Below are 25,956 nucleotides of genomic sequence, written 5' to 3' on the forward strand. Positions count from 1 at the left end.
AGCTAATTAATTCATGAATTGGTGAACATTACTATACAACACATCTGTTCCCCCAAAAACAACAATAAATCCTGTCTAGTAAGATTAGGGAGTTCAGTTTCATACAGGAATGTCTCAGCTTTTAGCTTCACTAATGTCCGTGTGAGACCAGGGCTCACACAGAGGTTAGAGTTCTCTTCTTAATAGCTATACCTGCCTAGAACCTTAGCACACCATATTGGCTCATTTGACTTGCCATGAATACTGGTTGAAAGCCTACTGCCCACTTAAAACTCACCGAGGGGCATTAGTATACAAATTCTCACTCATGCAGTAGGGAATTCCATTTCCAATCTGCCTTTGATGGATAACAAGTGCTTTTCTTATAATTTTTGCAAGTAGCGCATTGCTGTGCTGTAGAGAATTGATTGCGCAAGCCAGTTTTTTCCACCGTACCGTGATGCCTTGTTTCCAGGATCCCTGACTAGACCACATGCCCCAGTCTGCAAAGACCTCTGTGATCCTGTGTGGCCATTTTAATTGGGCTCCAGTGAGGTGAGTTTCTCTTTCTCCACCAGCTGTATCCCCTAGTCTAAGCTGGCCCTGTTCTCCTACTGGGTGGAAGATGCAGTTCTATGATCCACTCATCATCAAACACAGATGCTTTGGGCTAATATTTTCTTTGACATTAATGGCCTTGTCATGGCTTGTTTTCAGTGCAAGGCAAGTTCCTCACTGTCCAAATGATGCAACACCTGAATGCAATGAAGTAAATGAAGACATTCCCTTGTTCTCCCACAGGCAACATATGTAGCTTTTGTAAAGGAATGATGACACGGTGTATTAATTTTTTGTTCTTATTTGATTTTATAAACTGAAGTTTGAAAATGCAGTGCCACCTTCAGGGTCATTGATTAGATCTGAAAGCAGTGTTAACCTTAATGACATAGTCTGTATCACTGGCTCATGTTTATTTGGTTGTTATGGAGATCCTTTGCAATGAGAGCATATTAAGTCTCATAGCTTTTAGCACATTTTCGGATGAGCTGGTAAGGTCTCCGTGAAAAAAAAAAAAAAAAGCTTGTGAATGGATGTTGAGTTGGGATTGTCACAGAACCATTTTCAAGGTCAGAATGAATTTTCACATCTGTAGCTTTAAATAATAAAGACTGGGTGATGTGACTGGAAGTTATAGAGGAAGTTAATGAGAGTTCAACATACGCAGCTTTTTTATGGTTTAACATATGTGGCATAATCTTTTAACCTGCATAACTTGATTAGGTTCCATGACTCCACCCATGAGATTCATATCTATAACTGATTTTTTTTTTCTTTTCTTTTCCTTCAAAGTTTTCTCCTTGGGCAGCACTCCACCTACTGTAATTCCTCTGGAAGTCAGCAATGCACGCTGATCTCCTCCACTGTGTTAAGGTTGAGTTGGTGTGGTCAGAAAAACAATGCTTTGATGCTAGCACACATGTGACAGTAGAAGCTACAGTTGAGATGGTTTCCACCAAAGGGTCAGACTCCTTAGAATTTAATAGTAGAACTCTGCAGGGACAGGCTGACCCTGGGGGACAAAGTGTCTCATTGAGTGAGACATGATGAGCATGTTGCAACAAATCAAGTCACAGTCATGAGTTGATATTCTACCTTTAGGCTTTGGACACTGTGGGCTCTTTCACTTTAAAGTGCTTTTTCATCTCCGATCACAGGAACCCAACTCTCCTCAACATAAAATTTGGGGTTCATCACTTGTGATTTTTGCTGTCTGCACAGGTTTGAGGCCCAATCACACATGTAAGTGGTGCAAATGGGACTTATGCTAAGTGCTTTCAAAATAGTTGCCATGCTCAAAAGTTGTCCAAAGGTGCATAAGGAGAGGACGTTGAAGGGGAAATTGGGCAAATTCAAGTTAAGCAGGGATTTTGATTTTTTTATGGCTGGAGTCAAACTATGCTTGCACCTTGCATTTGTTTACATTTTAGCAAATCAGCAGTAAGAAATGCATGGCAAAATAATTATTAGTATTTCCTATGTGAAATGAATAGAAAACTATTACAGGACAACTGTGAGATTAACAAAATCTTAAACAAGATTAGTAGCTGATAAAAAGCAGGAGGAGAACGACAAAACCAGGAAGTGTAATGACACAAAGAGCTCATTGGTGTGTGAGTGTAAGTGAGGCGGGAGGTCATATCATGTACATTTAGACAGAGACATGGCAGCAGGAGTTCACTGAGGAGGAGAGAGACAGTTGAGGTTTTCTGCCCTCCCTCTTTGCCCACCAACACACAGAGGCTCAGGGTTGTCATAGAGCCTCAGTGCGCTGTCTGGGAGACCTGTTTTCGCACACAGGGGACATGGCACTGCAGCAGTACGCGTGTGTGGGAGGGTGTACTTGAAATGCCATTATCCATTACTATCTAGCCAAGAAGCCATTAGTAGCAGCAACTAAATATGAAAGTAGGTAGAAACATTTACAGAAGAGCTTCTGCTCATGCATTAGTAACTATATCTTACTTCTTTTGAACATTAAGTCAGCAGAGAAATTAATTTTTGTCAGAAATGTGAATTAATTTGTGGCTTACCTTCTTCCATAGTGCGCGCTGTCATGGATTCACTGTCGGCACCCTGGAACTCATTGAAATACGGCCGCACTTTAATCTCATATACAATGCCTTTCTTCAGACCAGAGAGAGTTATGTCTCTCTCTGAGGCAACCTTCAAGTCCTGTATCTGCCATGGCCCTGGGGAGGGCAGCCCTGAAGTTTGCCGGTACAAAACACGGTATCCTTGGATAAATTTGGATGGATTTTCCACCTGAAAAGAGAGGAAGAAAGAGTGGGATGAAGACATGCTGTGTTTTGATAATGTGGAAGGTGCCATAAAAACTGCTATGAATCAGCATTTGCCTGTTTACTTAATCATACAGTTCAATTAGCAGAAGAGAAGCAGAGAAACCACATCAAGACAGTAGCAGTGTATTTGCCAAGTCGGCACAGTGCTACTAAGTCATAGGCCTTCAGTAAAAAGTGGGCTAAAAATATTGGATCAAAATATTCTTTTCCTCTTCTTCTTTAAATTCTTCCAGATGCTTTTCAGGACATAACAGATACAAATCATAGTAATGGCTTCTTAACAGTGGGAGAAGCGAGAAAAAGCTTTTACAGGGGAAGTAACACATCAGATTATCACCAAAACAGTGCAGAAGTGGCTCTCTTTTCAACATTTCCTCTTTTTCTTTTCTTTTCTCTCTCTCTCTTCCTCTATGCAGTCTCAGTTTGTAGGTCCGTAACAAAATGATTTGTGCATCTAATGCCCCATAAGCCTGCTCTCTAAAGCGATACTTAAGGATCACTGTTCTTGGGAGTGTGAATCAAAATAAATACTTGTGTCTTATGTTCAAATTCTTATTTTCCTCAAAAGATAGCAAAAGATATCAAATCCTGTAACTATTATATCATTTGTATATAGCATCTTTAAAGATATGTGATTTTTCACAAGTCAGGAGGAATTTGTATTGTTGCTTTTATTGTCTCAGTGGGACTTCTCAGAGATACTGAATGCTACACATGGAATAACACTCCCTAGGAAATACAGTCTGTGAATTGCGCTGCAAATGTTGTGGATACAGGCAGGGAATTTGGAAATCTGAGTACAATATGAAGTCTGGAATGAGGGAGCTAGGACACAAGGTGACTAACAATATTATGTACCTGAGCAAAGAAGTATGCAATTAAAGTTGACTACAATCCAAAATCCAAAATGGAAAAAACTATTTTTCCCAAATGATGTGACAAAACAACAAAAATTTAAATAAGTTAAAAAAAAAATCTTGCTGCACTGGTTTAATACAGAAAGTTTGGGTAATGACTGAACTTCTGTTAAACGGAGCCAAGTCTAATAACGCCTGTGAACCTATTCAGATCTACCTCAAACACAGTTGTCTCAGTTGTCTCAGTTGTCTCGGTCTAAAAGCTGTGTGACAGTACACGGTTGTCATACTGACAAGCTTGAAATAGCAAACTGCAGTAAATGTATCCAAGGTGTGTTGTTAACCTACAGCAGCATGCACTGGGACACCTTGCCAACAGACAGAAATAACATTTCCCAGATAAAGCACTGCAAACTGCTTCCCGAAGTGACACATGTAGTGCCTAATGGTGATGTATTTGTCCTGAATAGAAACATTAGTCTTGATTCCTGCATCACTTCACACCAATCAAAATTGATGCAGCAGCAGCTGTTCATTCTATGAATGCGCATCCATCCCCTCATGTTTATTCTGCGTGTGTGCCAGCTGATCCAAAACAAAGTGAGGTGCCAGGTATAAAGTTCTCAAACAAGCTTAGACCAGATTTGTTTTACCTGTACTCCTCCAAACGTAACAGTAGCGCTTCGGATATAAACTGAAGCACTACTGTTACGTTCTCACAACTTTTTTGAGTGTTATCAGTACTCACAGTCCAGGTGACCTGCACTGAAGTGGAACTGAGGACAACAGGATTGTGCATGTTGACCACAACATCCCCCAGCTCCTTCTGCACGCGACGGTGGTCCACTCCCTGGGCTGTAGGACTAATGTCTGGAACAGAGAGAGGAAAAAAAAAGGACTGTATGCAGAGACAGTAATTTTTAATCACTAATAATCTATTACAATCCAATATGATTTCTGTACCTTGAGTGCGGACAGGCTCAGACATTGGGCTTGGATCCCCGAGCCCTTGAGCATTGACTGCCCTGATGATGAACAAGTAGACGGTATTGGGTCGTAGATCTTTGACTGTGAAAGCTGTGGTTTTCACATGGTCTGCCACTGTCTGCCAACTGTTGCTCACTGACTGACTGTAAAAAAAAAGAAATCTAATTAGCAATGAAAAATTCCTAATGTAAAAAAAAACCCCAAAAAACTTTCCTGCTAGACCTCAGTGCAGCGTTTGATACTGTTGACCATAATATTGTCATGGTTCTGGGCCGTGTGCCCAGTGTTTTGTTTTGCCCTTATGGTTTTGTTTCATTGTGTTTCCAAGTTTACTTATTGTTTAGATACTTAGCTGGGTTAGTGTTCTGTATTTTGCTATTAGTTATATTGAATCACTGTGTACTTGTCTCCCCCCACGTCTGTGGGGGGAGACAAGTGTCTGTTTTGGCTAAGTTCCTTGCTTCGTGTGTTTTGGTATTCAGTTTATTCCCAGTGTTGTGTCACTTCTGCATCTGTCTTAGTATTCAGTTGTTTCCTGTTTTACTTTGTTAGTCTTAGTCCTGTCTGCCTTGTATTTAGTTTACTTCCTGGTCCTGTTTAATTATTCCTGTTTAATTATTCTCAGCTGTGTCTCCACCTGTTCCCAATCCTCTCGTAATTCTGTGTCGGTAAGTAAGTCCTCAGTCTGTCAGTTCTTTGTCGCATCCTCGTCATTGTAGCCATCGTCATCCTTGTCGACTCACCTGTTGTGCGCCCATAGTTCACGTCCATGTTAAGTTTAGGTTCTTAGTTCATGTTCATGTCCTTCAGTTCAAGTCGCTATTAAAGTTTAAGTGTAAATTTAACTCTCGCCTCCGAGTCCTGCATTGGGGTCCTCTTCCTTGCCTGCCACAGCACATTATGACAAATATTTTATTACAGAGATTAGAGCATGCTGTAGGTGTTAAAGGCAAAGCGATGCAGTGGTTTGAATCATATCTATCTGATAGATTCCAGTTTGTTCATGTCAGTAAGGCGTCTTCTTCCCACACGAAGGTTTATTATGGAGTTCCACAGGGTTCTGCGCTAGGATCAGTTCTATTTACATTAGGCATAGCTTGAATTTTCATTGTTATGCAGATGATACCCAGCTCGATCTATTAGTGAAGCCAGATGAAACATTTTAATTCAATTCAATTCAATTTTGTTTATATAGCACCAAATCATGACAAACAGTCACCTCAAGGCACTTTATATTGAACAGTTAAGTTAATACAATAATACAGAGAAAACCCAACAATCAAAACGACCCCCTATGAACAAGCACATGGTGACAGTAGGAGGGAAAAACTCCCTTTTAACAGAAAGAAACCTCCAGCAGAACCAGGCTCAGGGAGGGGCAGCCATTTGCCGGTGATTGGTTGGGGGTGAACACGGTGTCTAACCAGATACTTGCTCTGGATGGCATTACCTTGGACTCCAGTAAGATTACGAGGAAGTCTTAGAGTCATTTTTGACCAGGTTATGTCCTTCACTGTGCTTATTAAATAAATATGTAGGAGTGATGCTGAAAAACTAATTCATGCATTTATTACTACTAGGATGGACTATTGTAAATCATTACTATCAGGCTGTCCTAAAAGCTCCCTGAAAAGCCTTCAGCTGATCCAAAATGCTGCAGCTAGAGTACTGACAGGGACTAGAAAGAGAGAGCATATTGCTCCCATATTGGCTTCTCTTCACTGGCTCCCTGTTTGATCCAGAATTGAATTTAAAATTCTTCTCCTCACCTACAAGGTCTTGAATAATATGGCCCCATCTTATCTTAAAGACCTCATAGTACCATATGACCCCAATAGATCACTTTGGTCTCATACTGCTGGCTGACTTGTGGTTCCTAGGATACTTAAGAGTAGAATGGGAGGCAGAGCATTCATTTTTCCGGGCCCTCTTCTGTGGAACCAGCTCCCAGTTTGGATTCAAAAGACAGACACCCTTGCTATTTTTTATTTAATTTTTTTTAGATTCAACTTTATTATCATTGTACACAAGTAAACAATGAAAAGTACGTTCCAGAACACCCATCCAAGAGATAAGTGTTCCATGGCATTGCTGCCGTCACGGGCGCTGCCATTTTTATGCTTAAAACTTTCCTTTTTTGATCAAGCTTATAGTTAGGGCTAGATCAGGTGATCCTGAACCCTCCCTTAGTTACATTGCAATAGGCCTAGGCTGCTGGGGGGCTTCCCCTGATGAGTATTTCGTCTTTTCACTCACAGTGTGTTCATACACTACTATGTCATTTAACATTAGTTATTATTAATCTCTATTTCCCTTCCACATTGTGTCTTTTGTCCTGTCTCCCTCTCCTCACCCCCAACTACTTGTGGCAGATGGCTGCCCTTCCCTGAGCCTGGTTTTGCCGGAGGTTTCTTCCTGGGAGTTTTTCCTTTCCAAGTGCTTGTTCATAGGGGGCCATTTGGTTGTTGTGTTTTCTCTGTATTATTTTATGGTCTTTACCTTACAATATAAAGCACTTTAAGGCAACTGTTGTGATTTGGCACTACATAAATGAAGGTGAATTGAAATTCAATTGAATTGAATTCATTTAAGAAATCCAGACAGCTTTTTTTTTTTTTTTTGAGATAACTAGCTGTACTGCTGAAGAGTGGGAGCTCAGATGGGGTACTCTGGGCTCAGATGACATACCACATTTTAATGACAAGCCAAAATCAGAATTCACAGTCACAATCTCAATTCTCGTCAAAAAGGAAAGTCAGTCCAACAAACAAAAGACAGGAAAAAACATAAATGAATCAATTCTGTGCTAATCGTATTCTGCTTAAAAATAACCAATAAAATTTGCATATAAATTTAAATACAAGCTATTTTTCACTCTTGAAAAATGAATTGCGAAGCTATAAGAGCTACCCATGAATGCTCTCCTTAAAACTGCCCAGGCTTGCTTGACTGCCCACAGAAACGCCCACATCTGTTACTGCCATGAAAGTTCGAGGTCACTAAATGTTGCTCAAGGCCATAGGTCACAGACATACCCAAAAGCCTCAATGACATAGGAGGACACTGGGGAACCCCCCTCTGGTCCCGGTTCCCATGACAACGAGATACTGCTCTTGGTGACATTAGTAACCTCAGGCTTGGAGGGTGGCCCTGGGAGGGCGGTCGAATTGTGAGAGATGAAGTCAATGAGGTCAGTAGAGTCTAAAGAAAGAAGATAGACACAATTAATACCCTAAAAGTGAAAAACATAGCAAGTAATGTTATATCTGTGTTATTCTCTTATTTCTACTGAAGCAGACCTCTCACATCCAAGTAGGCACTCCATGATGTTTCTCCACTGGAGCTGGTAGCAACACATGTATACAACCCCGAGTCAGACAGCTAAGGAAAACAGATTTTGAGATTATCATTCGAGTTCAATCAAGCTCCTATTTAATCAGCAATCTGCAAGAACTGGGCTTATTTCACAACTGCAACAGAAACCAGGAAGCCAAATTCAACACACACACACAAAAAAACAAAACAACTAAAAATAATAATAAGGATTGCAGACACTTTGTCTATTAAACTGACCAACAAACATTTTCTGCTCATCTGCATCACAAAATAGCTTTTAGTTTGTACTCTGTTGCTTTGTACAGCTGAATCCAATAGCCTTTTTTGTAACTCTGATCCCAGATGGTTTCCAGAAGCTCTTACGTCACTCTGGGCTTTGCACCTACTAGTACAGTAAAAATGCATTAACCTCCACTGGCCTGCATTTGGCTCGAGAAAAGCCGGAGAGTGGATGAGAGGGAACTTTAATGCTGGCCAATGAAGAAAAAAAAAAAAGAGATCCCAGTAAAAGCTTACATTAATTTTCTTAATTGATTTGGTTCAGTAATGGTCACCCGCCATTCCAAAAGCCATCGACATTATCATCACCAGTGCTGACACAGGAAATACTAGATATGACAACCTATTTCATATTGGCAATGCCTTAGGAGAGACTGACAACTATGTTATCTCTCAAGAGAAAGTAGTAGAAGAGTGACACAGGAGGAGCACTTTGACATTGTGAGAGTACACTGTATATTGTAGATTCTCCATTATATTACCCCCTTTAGACTCCATTTCCTCATTCTTGGGTCTAAATGAAACTAAGGACATTCAGACTGAGAGTTTACTAACTAATAAAGACTAGACTCAATATTCATCATTTAAAAGCAACCTGACTGTACTTGTTGATTTGAAATACATTCAGCTGACATAATTTATCAGATGAGTGAATTTATCTTTATTCTTTCATGCAATGCAGGATGTGACAGCCGCACATAAAAACAAACAAAAACTTCATACACGAGAAACATGTCATTTTGCTTTTATGCGTTTATGTACTGCATGCTCATTAACTTCAAAAGGATAAAATTCAGCATCCTTCTCACTAACAGAGAAAGATTTCACTGCAGTCTATATATGAATAATGTCCAGGTTAGATGAATGTGAAATATGTGCAGTAGGATTAATTGGAGGCACAATAATCAACAGGAGAATCAACCGATATGGTGCTGAGAAGGTAACAAGGGCATTTTAATTTGGGGGGTAAAACACTGTCTCCAAGATTAATTAACTATCCTTTGTTTTGATTAATTAATCCTGAAGACCTGATTGAACTACTGCAAAGGACACTTCAATTTTGTCTGCCACATATGGCATGACGAAATAGAAAGGTCGCATGTACCGCTCACTGGCAGAATGTTTGTTGTAATGTAGTTTAACATGAAATCAGTCAGATTAAAAAGACAATTGTAGTTTATTACTTCATATCATTGGTGGTTTGTTCATCTTTTCATGCCATTAATTAGAGCGAACCACATGAACTACTAAAACTTGGGAACATGACTGATTGGCAACAAAAATGCAATAAATACGAGGAGCCCAGCTGCTATTTAAAGAAAACTACTATTACATGTGCTTGAAGCAGCCATATATTGAACAGGAAAGTTAGATGTATCTGAAAAGTAATGACAATGAGTCGCTTAAAACTCCATTCTTTCTAATGACCAGCACAGAGAAACTCTATTTGTTCCAGAGACTCTATGTGTTCCAAGGCTAATTGTATAGAAGTCTAGGAAAACAAACAAACAGAAAATATTATATTTTTTACTTTGGTCTCAATCACAAGTAAAATAAACACTTCAAGGTACAGTCTGTCATTTTTTTAGATCATTTAATAGAAAGTAGAATGTTTTATTCATAAATATATATTGATTAGTGTGTAATTATATCTTCTGACAAATTGATGTAGTCTCATAAATTTTGATTTAAGTCATTAAAAGTGCATAGGAGAGGGCACTGGTTTGTGGAAACCACCGTGTTGCCCTACAATCTTGAATACAGTGGGCGAGATGGGCATTGTTGTGCCAACTAACAGCATTTTATGTATATGGCTATACCTGCACCTTCAGACTCAGGATATGAAGGATCATACCTATTTTTTATCACCTGAGAAGGGGTCCCTGAAACCGTGAAGGAAAGCTAACATTGTGCCCGCTAATGTTAGGAGTGAGTGTCCAAAAATCACACTTTATCTCTGATAAATAGTTCAGTTACATTCTCACATCATATGACAGTTTATTCACTTAGTGTCCGGGTCAAACAATTTTTAATCTATTTCAAAGATTCACTAACAGCGGATAACAGAGGCTAACAGGAGCTAACAGGAGCTAACACCTGCGAAAACAACAGTGCTCCCCGAGGGAAAAGTTCAGGCTATCCTCAATAACTCACCTCAGTATTGCTGTGATTGGACAGAAGTGGGCTTCACTGACTCATCAACTCATATCAGACTTCTTTTCACAAGCCTTTACAGCCTCCTTGAGAATAAACAGACACTTCTCACCCAGCATATTGACTGCTTGCTGAAGTAAACAGCAGACTGACAGCCTACACTCACTACAGATGGAGTTTTCGAGGTGACTTGGGGTTAAAAATGTAAAATACTGCAAAAAATTTAGATGACTCATCTGTATTTTATTCTCAATTTATTACTAAGTGTTGATATTATTCAAATATGTTAAAACATTGTGTGTACAAAAATGTTTGTAGACACAAACAGTAAAACGCTGCCCGGTTATGGGGTGCAGTCTAAATTTAATGTTTTTGATCTCTCTTGGCTGACTAAAACATGTTGGTCCTACAGCAGCCACCATAACTAGGAATATGCACTTGAATTCGGAGGGGTAAGAAAACACAATTGAGTTGACTGCAATCTGCAATCTACTGACATCAAGTGGTGAGATTTTACACACAGTAAATTTAAGCAAAGTAAACTACAGTACATGCTACACATACAATGTATTGCTGCCTACTTCAATATAACCCACCCTGGTACTCTGGATCTGAAGACTCCCATGTTCCAGAAGGGAAAACCGTGCATCCTTTCCAAGCAGATTGGCTCCATTCTTCCGCCAAGTGATTGTAGGCTCTGGGTCTCCTGATGCCTGGCACCTAAGTAGGGACACACCTCCCAAAGCCTGAGTTTGGTTGGATGGGCCCTGCCGGATGATTGGTGGTGGGCGGTCCTTCAGGGCTAAGGATAACAAACAAGAATCAAGCATTATTTGAATGCATTCCTAACGTTGTAATTTGGATGTCATAGTCTTGGCATGAAACATGAAAGTCTTTTCTTGGTAGTTATCAGCTTTGTGGGAAAAAATACTTGACCTTATCGCAAGGTGTTAATTTGTGATTGCAATAATTATATTAGTGGTTGCATGCCCGAGATGCTAGGGTTCAGTGTGATGGATTTGTTGTGAGAGGAACTGACTGTTTTGTGAGCCTTTTCCGCAGTAGGGCGGTGTGTTCATGGCACTGCATCACACCTTTGAGTTTTAATTACTAGGTGAGGATTAACGATGCTTCACCCATGGTGCTAATTACCATACCTCCTTTATAACACCTCTCAGCACATTCATGACTGTCCTCTCTCTTCCTACTGTGACTCATGGCTCTATCTCCACCCTTTTGGCAAGTCCCCCACAAACACACACAAACGAAACTCTGAATTAGCATGCCAACCAGAACAACAATACGTCTCTTTTAAAGCTTTTTATAGCATGTTATATCATCCAGAAAACAGCCTCTGCACTCTCAAACAGTAATTTCAGAAGTGTTGAATCTCTCTAGGCCTTGTAACTATCCCTCGCTTCCAATTTCCTCACTGCTGCTCTCCACTGTTATCAGGTCTGTCTCCATTCACACAAGTGTTTACAGCAGGCTCCCCCTGCCTTATCTTTCATCACACCTTCTTCAGGACAATGAGCAATACAGCAGCTCAAGCAGAATAGCAGAAAAATCAGGATCAACTAGGTGCAGCATAGTGTACAGTAAGCAGAACCACATGTGATTTTCAGAGAGGTTAAATTGTTTGCACATATATATGGCAGCATTATCATGTTGTGCTGTTAAAAAGTACTTATGAAGGTTTAACTTATATGTGAACATGAACATTAAATAAATGGGCAGCTGCCATTATTACTTTTTCCAGCTGAACATAAAATTACTTTATATATTATCTAAGAAAAGAAAATATTACATCTACTGTAGAGCAAGCCCAAGTGATTACAGTGCAAAACAAACAAAAATATGAGATTGCTATTCCTGATTTAGTCTGCTCCGTAAAACAATTCAATCATACTCACCAGCTTTGGTGACAAAAGTGAAAATTACAGTATTGCTTTCCAAGGTTGTTACACAACGGTCTTCAGTTTTATGGCTGCTACTTATTGAACCGTATTAAAACACTGATTACGTGACTGTTCATAAGAATATCAATTTCTACAATTTCTACACTTGTGCCTACATTTCTACAGTAACTCTCCCGGCCCTGGTTTGTACTCTTCAGTCAAACATCACAGTAGTAACCATCCCTAGATTCCAGGCATATTTAAGGGTCTTTCAAAATCAGTGAGGTAGGTACAGCAAGTGTACAGTATGTCATATCAAATTCTCCTTCCTTTATGCTTGAAATCTGACTCTGTGCATTTTGCCTCAATCTGGAGGGCAGCAGCGGTGGTCAGCTATGATTCACTGCTGTTAGAATCAATTCTAATCCTGACCCAGTTTCAAAGAACTACTGAAAGCTTTTAAACCTCTTCTGCAGCATATCACCTTTCTATTTTGCTCAGCAGTCCAAACTGCTACCAAAACAATAGGTTAAATTCACCTCAAATGTCCCCACTTGTGAAATAATAAAGAGCATAAAAGTACATGATTGTTTTTTCTAAACCGATTAGAAAAACTGCTCTTTCCCTGAGATTTTTTTTTTCTTTTTTTAAAGAATAGCTACAGCTTTAATTCCGAGCTGTTGCAAACACGGTTCTTTCAAGTTTACCTGGAATAATTAATAACCATGCCACTCACACATCCAGGTCATATTCAAGAACGGAGCACTTCACATATTTTTCATCCAGTGAGAGACAGGGAGACACTTATGGACACATACAGTATGGTAGCTGATCTTAAAAGCTTAGTTTATGTTACAAATTGACACAATACAAGCTTGCAAAACACCCCAGGCATCGCGCCAACTCTATCCATCTTTGTTTTCAGCCATCAGTCAAAGGAATTCCTCCCATCCCTTGCACTCTACACCTTACATTTTGATATTTATCCATCTCCTCTGAGTGACAGAACAGAAGTCATTTCCTCTCCAAAAAACACTTCAACAGATGCTAATTTAATAATGTGTGGGAGAAAAAGCCAAGAAACAAATGGAGAGAAGGGCATAAACAGCTCCCAGCTGGCAGCAGCTCAGCACTTAATGCTGACATTAAAGCTTTGTCAAAAAAGTGTCGCGTCTCTCCACGAAGTAGACCCGTTTTATTTTACATGGTTTCAGTCTTTTCTGTCTTTATAAAAGAGTAAGGTGCAAATGGAAAGGTTTGTTGTGGGTGACTGGCTTTTAGAACACACAGATGCATCTTTGCCAGTAAGTGTGGGAAGATAAATTGTCTTTGATACAGTGATAGTCAATGTTTGAGTGAGGCTGTAAGCTATATGTGCATGTTTCATATAATTCTAACAAAATACTAAACATTGATGTGGCTCTTAAGTTATGCACAGTGTTATAATGCTGCTGTAGTTTGAACAACACTGCTAAAACACTACAACTTCAGGAAGCAAAGTTTATACTATGTGTATATAAATGGCAGCTGTCCTGGAAGTACCTTAATTCTAACAATATTACCTGTGTATTGAACCATCCAATCATGGTGGTGAGAATTTGCATAACTATAAAAAGTAATGTTTTCCTCCATTCTGTGTCTCTGTGAGGATGATGTTGGCCTATAACTACTCTCGTCTTACCGTCTGCTACTTCAAGCTGAGCCTTGGCCATGATGCTTCCAGCCACAGTGAGGGCTTGGCAAATATAGTACCCTGCATCTGAGCGCTGTACAGGAGAGATGGTCAACTCTCCATTCACAGACACAGACACACGGCTGTCTCCTTGTGCTGGCTGATTGGGGAACAGCAGATCCTATTTGGAGTGACAGTGAGGAGAAATGTCAATAAAACTGAATATATGTTTTAGTAGCACACAAATACACACTTGTACTGCACAGAAGCTCCTTTAAAAAATGTTTTTAGCCTAGCTGTTTTGAGACCAGATAGTGTACACACACTTCTTCATTTCTTTCAACTGATTATTAGGATTATTATTGCTTTTATATTTCACATACACTCACCTGATGCTTTATTAGGTACACTTTGCTAGTACTGGGTTGAACCCCCTGTTTTCCTTCAGGATTGCTTGAATTCTTTGTGGCACAGATTCAATACAATGTTGGAAACATTCCTCAGAGATTTTGGTCCATACTGACATGACAGCATCACACAGTTGCTGCAGATTTGTCTGCTCCACATCTCCAAATCTGCTGTTCTAACACATCTCAAAGGTGCTCTGTTGGATTGAGATCTGGTGACTGTAGAGGGCATTTGAGTACGAGTGAACTAATTTAAATGTTCAAGAAACCAGTTTGAGATTATTTGAGCTTTGTCACATGGCACCTTATCCTGCTGGAAGCAGTCATCAGAAGATGGGCATGGTCATAAAGGGATGGACATGGCCAGCAACAATATTCAGGTAGACTGTGGCATTCAGTTGGTACTACAGGGCTCAAAGTTTGCCATGAAAATATCTCCCACACCATTACACCACCGGGAGCTTGAAATGTTTATACAACACAGGATGGATCCATGCTTCCATGTTGTTTATGCCAAAATCTGACCCTACCATCTAAATGTTCCAGCAGAAATTGAGACACAACAGACCAAGAAACATTTTTCCAGTCTTCTTTTGTCCAGTTTCCTCCCTTTACCTTTTCCTTCCAGTGTGGTCTTTTGCTGCTGTAGCGTATCTACTTCAAGGTTCAATATGTTGTGCATTCTGCATAATTTGGTTGTAACAAATGGGTATTTGAGTAACTGTGGACTTCCTATCATCTTGAAATGGTCTAGCCATGCTTGTCTGACCTCTGGCATTAACAAAGCATTTTTGCTCAGAGAAATGCTGCTCGCTGGATATTTTCAGACCATTGTCTGTAAACCCCAGAGAAGGTTGTGTTGGAAAATCCCAGTAGCTCAGGAGCTGGGGCCAGTCCGGCCTGTCACTTAAATCACCTTTCTTCCTCATTTTTAAGCTCAGTTTGAACAGGTTGTCTTGACCATGTGTACATGCCTAAATGCACTGAGTTGATTTGCTGATTAGATATTTGTGCTAAACAGCAGTTGATCAGGTGTACCGAAGTGGCTGGTGAGAGTATTCCTGACAATGCTCAGCTCATCTGCTTAGCTCTCCAATGGTTAAATGTGATGACAAATTTCCTGACATATACATAGCTATAACTAATTATTTTAAAATTATTTACATCTTCAGACCAACACAACATCAACACATAATTTCAATACGCTTGCATATTCACTCCCCTGTGTACAATTCAGTTAGAAAAGTGGGTCAGTGTCTCTTTCCTACAAGGTCTGAATAGCTGTTTACCACAAGAGTGATAATTCTGCTGTGATAACCTGAAGTCATGGTCATAAAACTGAGGCATCAGCGTTGTCCATTTCTGCACCCTAGGCAGACAAGCTGATGGGCAGGAAAGGACATTAGCCTGCTTTCATTATGTCTAATGACTCTAATGCAGTACATGACATTGTCTCTTGCTAAGTGAATTGGGTAGCCAGACCAGTGTAGATTGATGATAAATGACCACTTCATTATATATATGTGGAATAGACCCACGCTGCTTTCCACTGGCTTGATCCATTTAGTCGGATGACCATTTTAAAAAATTATTTATTTTTGATTTTGCAGTTGTAGAATCTATGTCTGTATAGCAATGCAGACCTAAAACAGAAATTATTTGCACAACCCTACAGGCACAAAAACCTAAAAATAGGTACATTTTTGTTCAAATCACAATCACTATCCTCACCTGGCTCCCCTCTCTTTGCCAGAAGACAGTGGGCTGAGGTTTTCCTCTGGTCTCACAGGGAAAGGTAGCTGTTCGTCCTTGAGCGACTATCTGGTCACGGGGACGCACCACAAACTGAGGTGCCTCTGAGTTTAAAAGCAAAATAAACCATAACACAAGTGCAACACAGTTTTACAGCATTCAAAGTGTGTTTTAAATTGGACTCCAGTTCTACTTTCAAAACAAAATCCATGAACTGAAGGTCCAGCCGCAAATTAAAGGGATTCATGCATTGGGTCTTCATTACTCACTGAAGAACTACACTACTAACACGAGCCAAAGGCAGCTGCCAAAATATCAGAATGATTTATACTGACTTATTAGAGTGCCTTAATAATCAATATGTGTTCATTTTTTTTCTAAATAAGGCACAGTACACATATCTGTAACTCCATTTTGAAAAAAAGTGACATGGGAAATTCGAGGGTTTTACAAAAGACTGGCAGAATAAATCATTGGTTGACTGAAACAATCTAGAGCTGCACGTCTAAAATTAGTTTGATGGTTGCGTTTGTGGAATGCCACAACAGTACATGCATACTGAACAGGTGTGTGATTAAAAACAAAACGAGAGCAGCGCATGCACAATGGGATCAGCTCTTACTTACCAACGGGGCGAGCTGATGATACAACAATGGTGTGGGTGAGATTTACACACAACACAGAGAGAAGGAAAGCAGAGGAGTAGAACAGAGGGACAGAAAAAATAAATAAATTAATGAAAATCAGAAATGAATGAGATGGAGTTGGGTTTCCATCCATGAAGCTCAGGGACACGGGGGGTAAAAATCAGTCACCAAAGCAGGTGATGGCATGGACCTCAAGGAAACAGTACCTTGGTGGAATTAGTGGGAAAAGAAACCAATGCCAAAAACTATGGAACCCTTATATCTCGCTTCATTGATTTTAAAAATAACACATTCACAAAGTTAACAGATCTGTTGGTCGATCAGAAGTCAAATGAAACAGATCTTTGATGAGGGCAGGCTAAAAACAGATTAAAGATGAGATATGTTACACACAGTGTGCATCATGATGTATTATATATGCATTCACGTGTTAAAAAGATAACTTTAGGTGATTCCAAGTCATCAGCACTTGACGTGGTTATGCTTTTCCTTCATTTCTGTCATATAATTATTCTATCACAAAAGTGCAACACGGCCAACGTTTCAAATGATAAAGTCAGTATATGTGCTCTAATATAATGTCATGTAATCCTTGTGACCCAAAGCTCAGGCCTTCGACTACTCTACATGTTTGGGTTCAGGCATTTTTTTCTACTGTTGGATCTTTCTGATGTCAGTGAGACCAGGTAATCTCAATATGGTCATCTCAGGCATACAACTCTGGCTGCGAGGCTTAAAGTGAGGGGATGAGAGCTAAAAATAATAATAAAACGAAACAGGGACAAGTATAAGATAAACAAGGATTATTTTGATCTGTGAATCACGTGAAGCTACTTCAGTAGCATCCAAGAATAAAAATGAAGACTGTAAGTAAATGAGCATCTGATTTTAGTTCTGTCAACAATATTTTCTTACCATTTAAATGGAAAAAAGAGAATTTAACTTGGTCAGAATCTGCCTTGATTTTTTTCTTGATCTTTTAAACATACTGTATCTGCATTAAATATGAAACAGCTTCTTCCCACTGATAAGGTGTAAATATGGAGTGAGTGGCTGGAGAGAGAATTAGCCCCCCAGGAGAGGTCGTAAAAGTTCACTTAAAGCTGGTAAGATTGTTCATATCTGGCGCCTAGCTGGAGATCTGGAGCAATCAACTACATCAGCCTGCTATATAAAAGAAAAAGCTGAGGCTGGGCCTAGCCTTTCAGCAGGGGGGCAATAATGCTCATAAAGTGGGCAATAAAGGACTGATTGTCTTGTGGCCTGCTTTGGGATGGGTTATGAGTTTTTCCAAATGTGAGTCCACAACCAGTTACCCACCTCTGATAGTCAGATAGGCAGAGGCCTCTGCCTTACCCACACGGTTCTCTGCGAGGCACGTGAAGGTTCCCTGATCACTGACTGATGCTTTCTTTATCCTCAAAAGGAAGTCATCTTTTTCATATCTAATGTCATACCTGGTGATAGAGAAGAACAGTGACAGGAAGTCAAGTGACATCTCTAGTTGATTTAATAAAACTGGAAGTGCGATAACAGTTATATGCAAATTAAAAATCTCACTTTTAAGGTGTAGTGTAAAAACAACAAGCAAACAATGATATCAAATCACTGTTGTATAAACTACTGTGTGATGTTTTCGATGGAAGCTTAAAAGGGTTGTGTTATTTTTGAAACATTAAAGACAGACTTTCTAAGGCAATTTCAACAGTGCTAGAAAAAGGGAAGTAATTATACTGCGATGAATGCATGGCAAAATGAAAGGTGCTTTCAGCTGGAACCCTGACTGTTCCACTTTTTCAATATTTATAATGACGAACCACCCACTGTGGTGTGGGCTGTGCAGTATACTTACTATGTCATGTGTGTGTGAGTGTGTGTGTGGGTGAGAGCAAGGAAAAAAGACAGAAAGACGGAAAGAGAGAGAGGAAGAGGAAGAGGTAGACAAACAGTCTGAAAATAAGGGAGTGGCATAGTCTGACAAACAGAATATGATGAATGAGCCGAGCAGTAAGAAATGACTAATTCATAGAAATATTCCATGCATCAGTGTGTATCCACCAGTGCAGCCTACTGTACTGTAAGGCAGCATCGGTGCAGTTAAGAGTGAGAGAAGCATCTCAGCTACCAGAGTTTAGATAAGTGCCTCAGAGGGGCTACAGACAGAATGAGTAAAGGAGCAAGGAGTCAGGCTCTCCCTCTCTCGGGTCCCTTTTGGCGTGAGCGATCCTGTGAAATTGTCTAGCCAGCCATACTGATTCAAAGATGGGAGACAAGTCGAGCAGAGAAATGGCACAAGGGGTGAGAAAAAGTCACATCAGAAATAGCTGTTCCAAAGGGTGTGTGCGGAATATCGATGGGAGTTGTGGGGTCTGTCCAGAGTCTGGTGAGGACTCCATTCACAGCACATCTCTGACCCAGATTCAGACTTCCCAGGAGGCCGGTGGATTTCGGAAAAGAATGAAAGAAGTTGAAAGAGGGAAGTGAGGCGAGGTAGGCCTGAAAGTAGGACATGTTTCTGGAGTCAGGGGGTGCTGAGGTAGAGGGCATAACAGTGGTAAGCAGGAAGACATGGGGAGACAACCGATTGTTATAGTCTGCCTGAAAAAATCTAACACTGGTGTGCATTATAGCAGTTATGGCATGGTGTGGAATTTATTAAGGAAAATGTTTATTTCTTTTTAAGTAATGCCATTTCTAAGCATTATGATGTGAATAATCTCGTTTTATATAAAAGAGATGAATTGCTATGTTTTAACTATGCTCTCTAATACTCTCTAATGCCTTAATTAACAATACATATCTGATTAATTTAGTAGCAGTTCCAAAAGAAATTGAAAATATCTCAAAGAGCAAAACTTATAATTATTTTTGCATTAAAGCTGCAAAAATTATTTCAGAAGCAGTTCAGAGAAACAAACTAGTTAAACAGTCATAACTATAGACTGCGGTTGTAATTAGTATAATTGCAGTGTACCTAGCGCTGCACTGGCTGATAAGCTGATAATGCTTATAGTGAAACAGTTCAGACAGAATGCTTGCCATGCTTATTTTTCAATTAAATTTAGTTTAATTGTTTGCTACAGACAAAAATGATGCATATCTTATTATAATGTGTAAAAGCCTTGAAAGATGGCTGAAATTAGAAGTTGATGTAAGTTACATATTGTAGACTGACAATTTGAGAATTTATCATTTGGTCTTCAGATTTCAAACGTCAGAAAACTCTGATAACTGAATCACATCGTTTAGACATCGCTGTACTTCATTTATTTGTGCTACACATGAATTATAATGGTACTTGAAAGCTGGCATTGATTAAAAAGAACACAAGGACAGGCTTTCATCTGTTTTTGGCCGAGTAGTTCAAAACAGCAAAAATGAAAAAAAGGATTCTCTGCAGCTAATAAATTATTTTTTGACAGACTAATTAAGGTCTCCCATGAGTAATACAGTATGTTGAAACTTATTTTTCTGATGGGACTCATTAGCTCTGCTTAAATATTTATCTATTATCAGTTTAGTATTGATACACACTCACACAAACATGAATGCATACACAGACGTGCTCAAAAAACATTCAGTCAGGGTCCTCACCTGCCACGAGGAATATCCGCATCCTCTTTTTTCCATCGCAGCACAGGCGGTGGGTCGCCATGGACTTGACACCTGAACTCTACACCCTCGTCAACTAAGACCACCTGGTTCACTGGCCGTTGCACAAACACTGGTCTTTCTGGATATCGGTAGGAAACATAAAACAGGGCCGAAATATACTTTTGACTTTTTGAGTGGTCAAATGATGCAGGTGCTAAAAACGTTATGATCTATTATTTTTTTGAACCAAGCATTTGCACATGTTAGACTTCTCACCAAAAACTGAGAGCTGAGCTTTTTCACTATCTCTCTCCCCAACCATGTTGGCTGCCACACAGACATAAATCCCTGAATCGCTCTTCTTGGTACTTGAGATGGTCAGCTTTCCTCCACGGACCTGAGGAAGAAAAAGCACCTGTAACTAGAACGAACCGGTTCAATACAAAGTCCTTTACCCTGTGACAGTTCCAGGTTAATGCAAGTAGTTGAGTATGGGTCATGAAAAAGCAAAGGAGTCCCTCCCAAGGGAATTAACCCACTGTGATCCTGTCATCCTTAAGGTCAAGACGAGTTTTATCTTTCCTCCAGAAGGTGGTTGGTTCAGGATGTCCACGTGGTGGCTGACACTCAAAACTGGCAGTCTCCCCAACTGCCACTACCACATCCTGTGGGTTCTGCCTGAAGTCGTCACGCAACACTAAGAGATGAAAAAAGAGAGTGCAAGGGGTTGTTACTATAACTTTAAGAAAATCTCCTTCAGGCCACTAGTTTCAATTTTCCTTTAGCTTCAGCTGCTCCATTATGTGAACCAAAAATTAACTTTAAGACTGAGCTGCCATAGGCCAACAGAACTCTGCAACCTTTTTCTAATTTAAGAGTTCAAAGATAAGTCTGTCAAGTAGACTTCCTCACAGGACAATCAGCCAGCTATCTGTCTCCGATAATACAGCCATCACCCTGAGGGCACCCTGTATGTATGTGCTCTTTGATCTCAGCAGATAAATGTAACACCGTGTATATCCAGGTAGGATTAACAGTACAGTGTGCAAAGAAAAGAGACAGTGAAGGCGAGCAGGAGACATGAAAGCAAGGAAAAACTATAGAAGACACACAAACAGGCAAGTCTAGATAACACGTAAATGATTGTGCATTAAAAATTTAAACTGCAATAAGTCTGACTACTTGGACTACTTGAGGCTGAATCACATAGCGTAAAAGTACCTGATAGAGCAACTGAACTACCCTCTTTTAAGTGCACAAAAGATATTGTCATACTGACATAGACACAACACATCAAAGACCCCGAAGCAATAACCTGACCTCCAAACTTCTGATCAAGAATATACAAAAAACAAGCCTGATTCTATTAGGTCACCCACAGCTTAGTGGACTCAAAGGTTCCACTGCTAATGGACTAGTGCCAGAGACCACAGGATACTCCTACAATTAAACCCACACAGCAGGTTCAATCTCAGGGTACCGTGAATTTCCCCCAGTGCCTTAAAACTTTATTTCTTGTAGTAAAACTTCCATAGTAAAGTATACACTGACCTGAACTGGCCAGTGTTGAATTTTTCTGGAATTCACTGGGTTACTAACTCATTAAAATTTATATTCTGGAAAATGTGAATGCTCCAAAAGCAGTGCAATAAAAACGATACTAAGTATATATATATATATATATATATATATATATTTATATATATATATCAGTGACGTGCGGTGAGGGTCGTGACTGGTGAGGCACTGACGTCATCACATCAGATTTACAAACATATAGCTTATTCACCATTTGATTGGCAACAGTTGTTTTGTTTAACATTAACATAGTCTGAAGCAGGGTTATTATAGTTAACGAAAACGAACGAAATAACGAAAACTGAAATTGAAAAAACATTGTCGTTAACTGAAATAAATAAAAACTACAATTAAAAGGAAGAAACGACAACTAACTAAAACTGAATTGTGAGTTTACAAAACTAACTAAAACTAACTGAAATTATAGATATTGTTATTTTTTCAAAAGTCTTGTGGATTGATATGAAATCATTTTTTTCTCTCTCCGAGTTTAAGCTCGGAACGCCGTCGGGCAAATGGGTGCGCATGTGCGTGCGTGCGCACACCGCGCTGCTCCTCAGAGAGTCCCATGTGGTGTTTTTTTTTTTTTTTTTTTTACTATGATAGCACAGATAGCAGCGAGTGTCTTGTTGTGGATGATGTTGTGGATGATGTACGGAACACTTCTTAGTCAGGAAAAAAAACACCAACATCAAAGTAGACCTGAGAAGCGCACACAAGGCAGCTACGGAAACCGCTCTCATCCTACGAGGCAACCCGGCCTGCACCTCCAGAGAAACGTGACTACTCGTCTCAACGCAGCCCACAACGTTGTGTTTAGTCCTTGTGCGTTTCCGGCTACTTTATCAGTCAGATAATAACAATCAGGACTAATAATCAAAGCATCAATATAAGGACTCACAAATGTCAGCACATTCCTGGAGGGAGCTGCTGAAACTATGGGAATGGACGTGAAGGAATGAAGAAAGTGAAAAAACAGGGACAAATATGTTTGCACCCTAAAAACTGAGCATAAAGAGCGAGGACCAAAAAACCCCCAGCACACAACCACAAGGTAATTAACACACGCAATCCAGCTATACATGCATAAATGCGGACATGAGGTCGGACACTTCCGTAGGCTACAGAGGCCGCAAAGACCCTGCAAGTCTAATCAGCGAGCATCTAACCAAGCTAGCTCCAAAACAGAAGCAGCATCAGGTGGTGAGAACATCAGGATGCAGCTGGATTTGAGCTTTGACTCCTTCAAGGAGTTTGTTTTTGTCAAACACCACATGTAGCTGTTATTAATCTGCTGCACTGAGGCTGAAATTAATTGGGAGTTTATTGTAGAATTTATCGAGTTTTGGAGTTCATATTGTTCTTTGTTTCTCCCTGTTGATGTTCATGTGTGTCCTTAATATTACACACATTTAGCATGTAGTGCTGCTGTCTGTGAACAGTTGGTTGCTGAATATATTTCTTTAAAGGGGATCTTTAAAGCGTACCTGATTAAGTATGAAAATACTAAAACTAATACTGAAACTAACTAAAACTAAGCATAAAACCAAAAATAAAAACTAATAAAAACGAGCAAAACCACTCTGAAAACTAATTAAAACTAACTGAATTAGAGAAAAAAAAGTAAAAACTAACTAAAACTAAACTATAATGTAAAATCCAAAACTATTATAACCCTGGTCTGAAGCAAACCTTTTAGCTCCGGTGTTGGTCTTCCTTTAATTATTATCTTCTGCTTCGATTGAAAGTCCAGTTTAGAAAATTCTTTCAGTTGAGTTATGTAATCTTCCATGTTGAACATAAGGCCAAGCAACAGGAAAAACTAACTGGCCTTGCTAACTGTTTATGGTAGCTTGCCGCCGAGGAGTCGTAGAGTCCCTGGGATCACCAGCGCCCCCTACCATGAGGCACGAGAACTGCGTGCCTCACCTAGTGTCTCTTCGCAGCAGTTTCATGATCGCTCAACACAAGAATGCATTACACACACATACAGTTGTTAATGAAAAAAACAAAAAAATAAACTGTGCATTATATACACCAGCTAAAATATAGAAATTTAGTTCATATAGTAAAAGTGTTAGAACATTTTAATAGCCACATGCAAAGGGAAAGTAATCCGGTCTCACTGCATAGCATGCCAGCACAGTTAGTAGTCATTGGCAATGACTATACTGAGCCGCACCACGGATTGCGCAATCCGGGGTGCGGCTCGCCGGGCTGGTGCCTCACCGTTCGTCTCTTAGTATTTGACCGGCAAATGCGAAAATTCAGCGATTTTGAAAAAACTAATCTAAAAATGGTGTAGTTAAATGGAAAAGAACTTTAAAATACAAATCACTGAATGAATATAACCATTTAATTTATTTTTTAATTTTATATTTCCACGATGACAGGTGAGGCCGTGCCTCACCTGCCTCCCCTGACTGCACGTCACTGATATATATATATATGAAAATAAGTTGCAGCACTGCGTGTATAAGTTAGCGACCACTGATACCAATTAGCTTGAACTCTGTTCTTGCAGGTTTATGAAAAAAAAACAAGGCAGCAGGAGCAATGTGTGATTTAGAACTGAGGCTAAAAATGTTTCAAAACAACAGCTGCAAATTTAACAGAGACGGTCATGTTATACTTCAAGTTATATATTGATGTTATATACAATGACAGCTGGATAAAGCACGTCGGGTAAAAAATATTCCTTGTTTATTTTTATTCCCCATCTAGAGACCTTTAGCTCATTAGAATGCCATTTATGAGCAGTATTTCCATTCTTGCTCTCTTGTCAGCATTTTAATTAATCCATGGCAGATATATCTGCACTTGATTTTGAGTGTTCAAAGGAATGAGAACATCAAGGATTGTCAAGCGATTCCCGTGAAAGCTGTGCATTTTGAACAGATGTATGCGATAGCTGCTGCTAAGTTAAAGGTTAGTGCTTCAAAACTCCCCAGTTCTGTCACAACTGTTTTCCACATATCATTTTAAAAAGCTGGTGTTTTAACTAGCCACAGGAATGACTGTTCTGCAAGCCAACACTGAAATAATAGTTAAAAATAGATATCATGATCTGGTTCATGCAATGAGTTGTTGCCTCTTTACATTAATAGCTTTTGACATCTTTTTTTTTTTAACAAGTCTAGCTGTAGGCCTGTTTTCAATTACAGACTGTTATATAGCAACAATGATGATTTAGAAAATTGAAAAAATTAAACAAAAGGAAGTTGCTAGTCTGTCGTTTAATAAAACTCAACTGCTAAGTACAGTTTCTAATTTTCTGTGTATTATTAATGAAAAACGGGAGCACTTTATTATAGCCCACACTAGATGATAGCCAGTGTTTGCTTTTCATCCACATTACTGCCATAAGCTATTCTGCTGATATACTGTAACATGAATTCCAAGTCCCAGAGGACACCTCTAGTGAAAAAGCAAATCAGGAAGGAGCCAACAGCCCTTTGGCCTAACTGTCAATCACATCCAGTAGCTAGAGTAAACGAGCCTCAGTTGCAGACACTACTTTGGCACAGACATATGCCTGGCTGGCTGTCACATTGTACTATACGCTTACTGACCCATTCCATGAAGGCAACACTGCACTCATCCAGTCACACAACTGCTTTCCTGTTTTTGTGTTGTCACATCAGAGGTACTCCTCTAACAACTTGTCCCAAGAGATGGTGACGCCCAGACGCACACAGGAATAAACGGAAAACCAGTTAGTTGAAGACATGAAGTGAAAACACAATTACAAGAAGTAAGGTAGGAAAAAGTTATTGTGTCTCAAACTAATGGTGCTGAAAGTTTAACATAATGGTGGAGTTTGTAATTGTGACACTATACTGGTGAAATCATTAAAAAAAAAGGCGCATATTCTAGACATGACATCTGATGTCAGATACTAATTCAGTATTAGTCATTTGTAGTTATACAGCATCTAAATCTAAAGTCCCAAATT

At 39.6% G+C, this 25,956-nt stretch overlaps 1 protein-coding gene across 1 annotated transcript in view; it reads right to left on the bottom strand.

Annotated features, from left to right (window-relative positions):
* Positions 1 to 25,956, bottom strand: part of LOC115791814 (roundabout homolog 2-like) — a 92,204-nt gene that overhangs the window by 20,380 nt on the left and 45,868 nt on the right. The window contains exons 3-14 of the mRNA XM_030746078.1: positions 20,963 to 21,120; positions 20,700 to 20,820; positions 20,424 to 20,562; positions 18,150 to 18,286; positions 16,162 to 16,286; positions 14,033 to 14,204; positions 11,050 to 11,255; positions 7,984 to 8,065; positions 7,720 to 7,885; positions 4,661 to 4,827; positions 4,446 to 4,567; positions 2,571 to 2,802 (exon numbers count right to left, since the gene is read on the bottom strand). Coding sequence (XP_030601938.1) covers positions 2,571 to 2,802; positions 4,446 to 4,567; positions 4,661 to 4,827; positions 7,720 to 7,885; positions 7,984 to 8,065; positions 11,050 to 11,255; positions 14,033 to 14,204; positions 16,162 to 16,286; positions 18,150 to 18,286; positions 20,424 to 20,562; positions 20,700 to 20,820; positions 20,963 to 21,120 — 1,827 coding nt within the window. The remainder of the gene's footprint in view (positions 1 to 2,570; positions 2,803 to 4,445; positions 4,568 to 4,660; positions 4,828 to 7,719; positions 7,886 to 7,983; positions 8,066 to 11,049; positions 11,256 to 14,032; positions 14,205 to 16,161; positions 16,287 to 18,149; positions 18,287 to 20,423; positions 20,563 to 20,699; positions 20,821 to 20,962; positions 21,121 to 25,956) is intronic.

This window comes from Archocentrus centrarchus, chromosome 14 (assembly GCF_007364275.1).
Source record: "Archocentrus centrarchus isolate MPI-CPG fArcCen1 chromosome 14, fArcCen1, whole genome shotgun sequence".
In the NCBI taxonomy this organism is placed as follows: domain Eukaryota; kingdom Metazoa; phylum Chordata; class Actinopteri; order Cichliformes; family Cichlidae; genus Archocentrus; species Archocentrus centrarchus.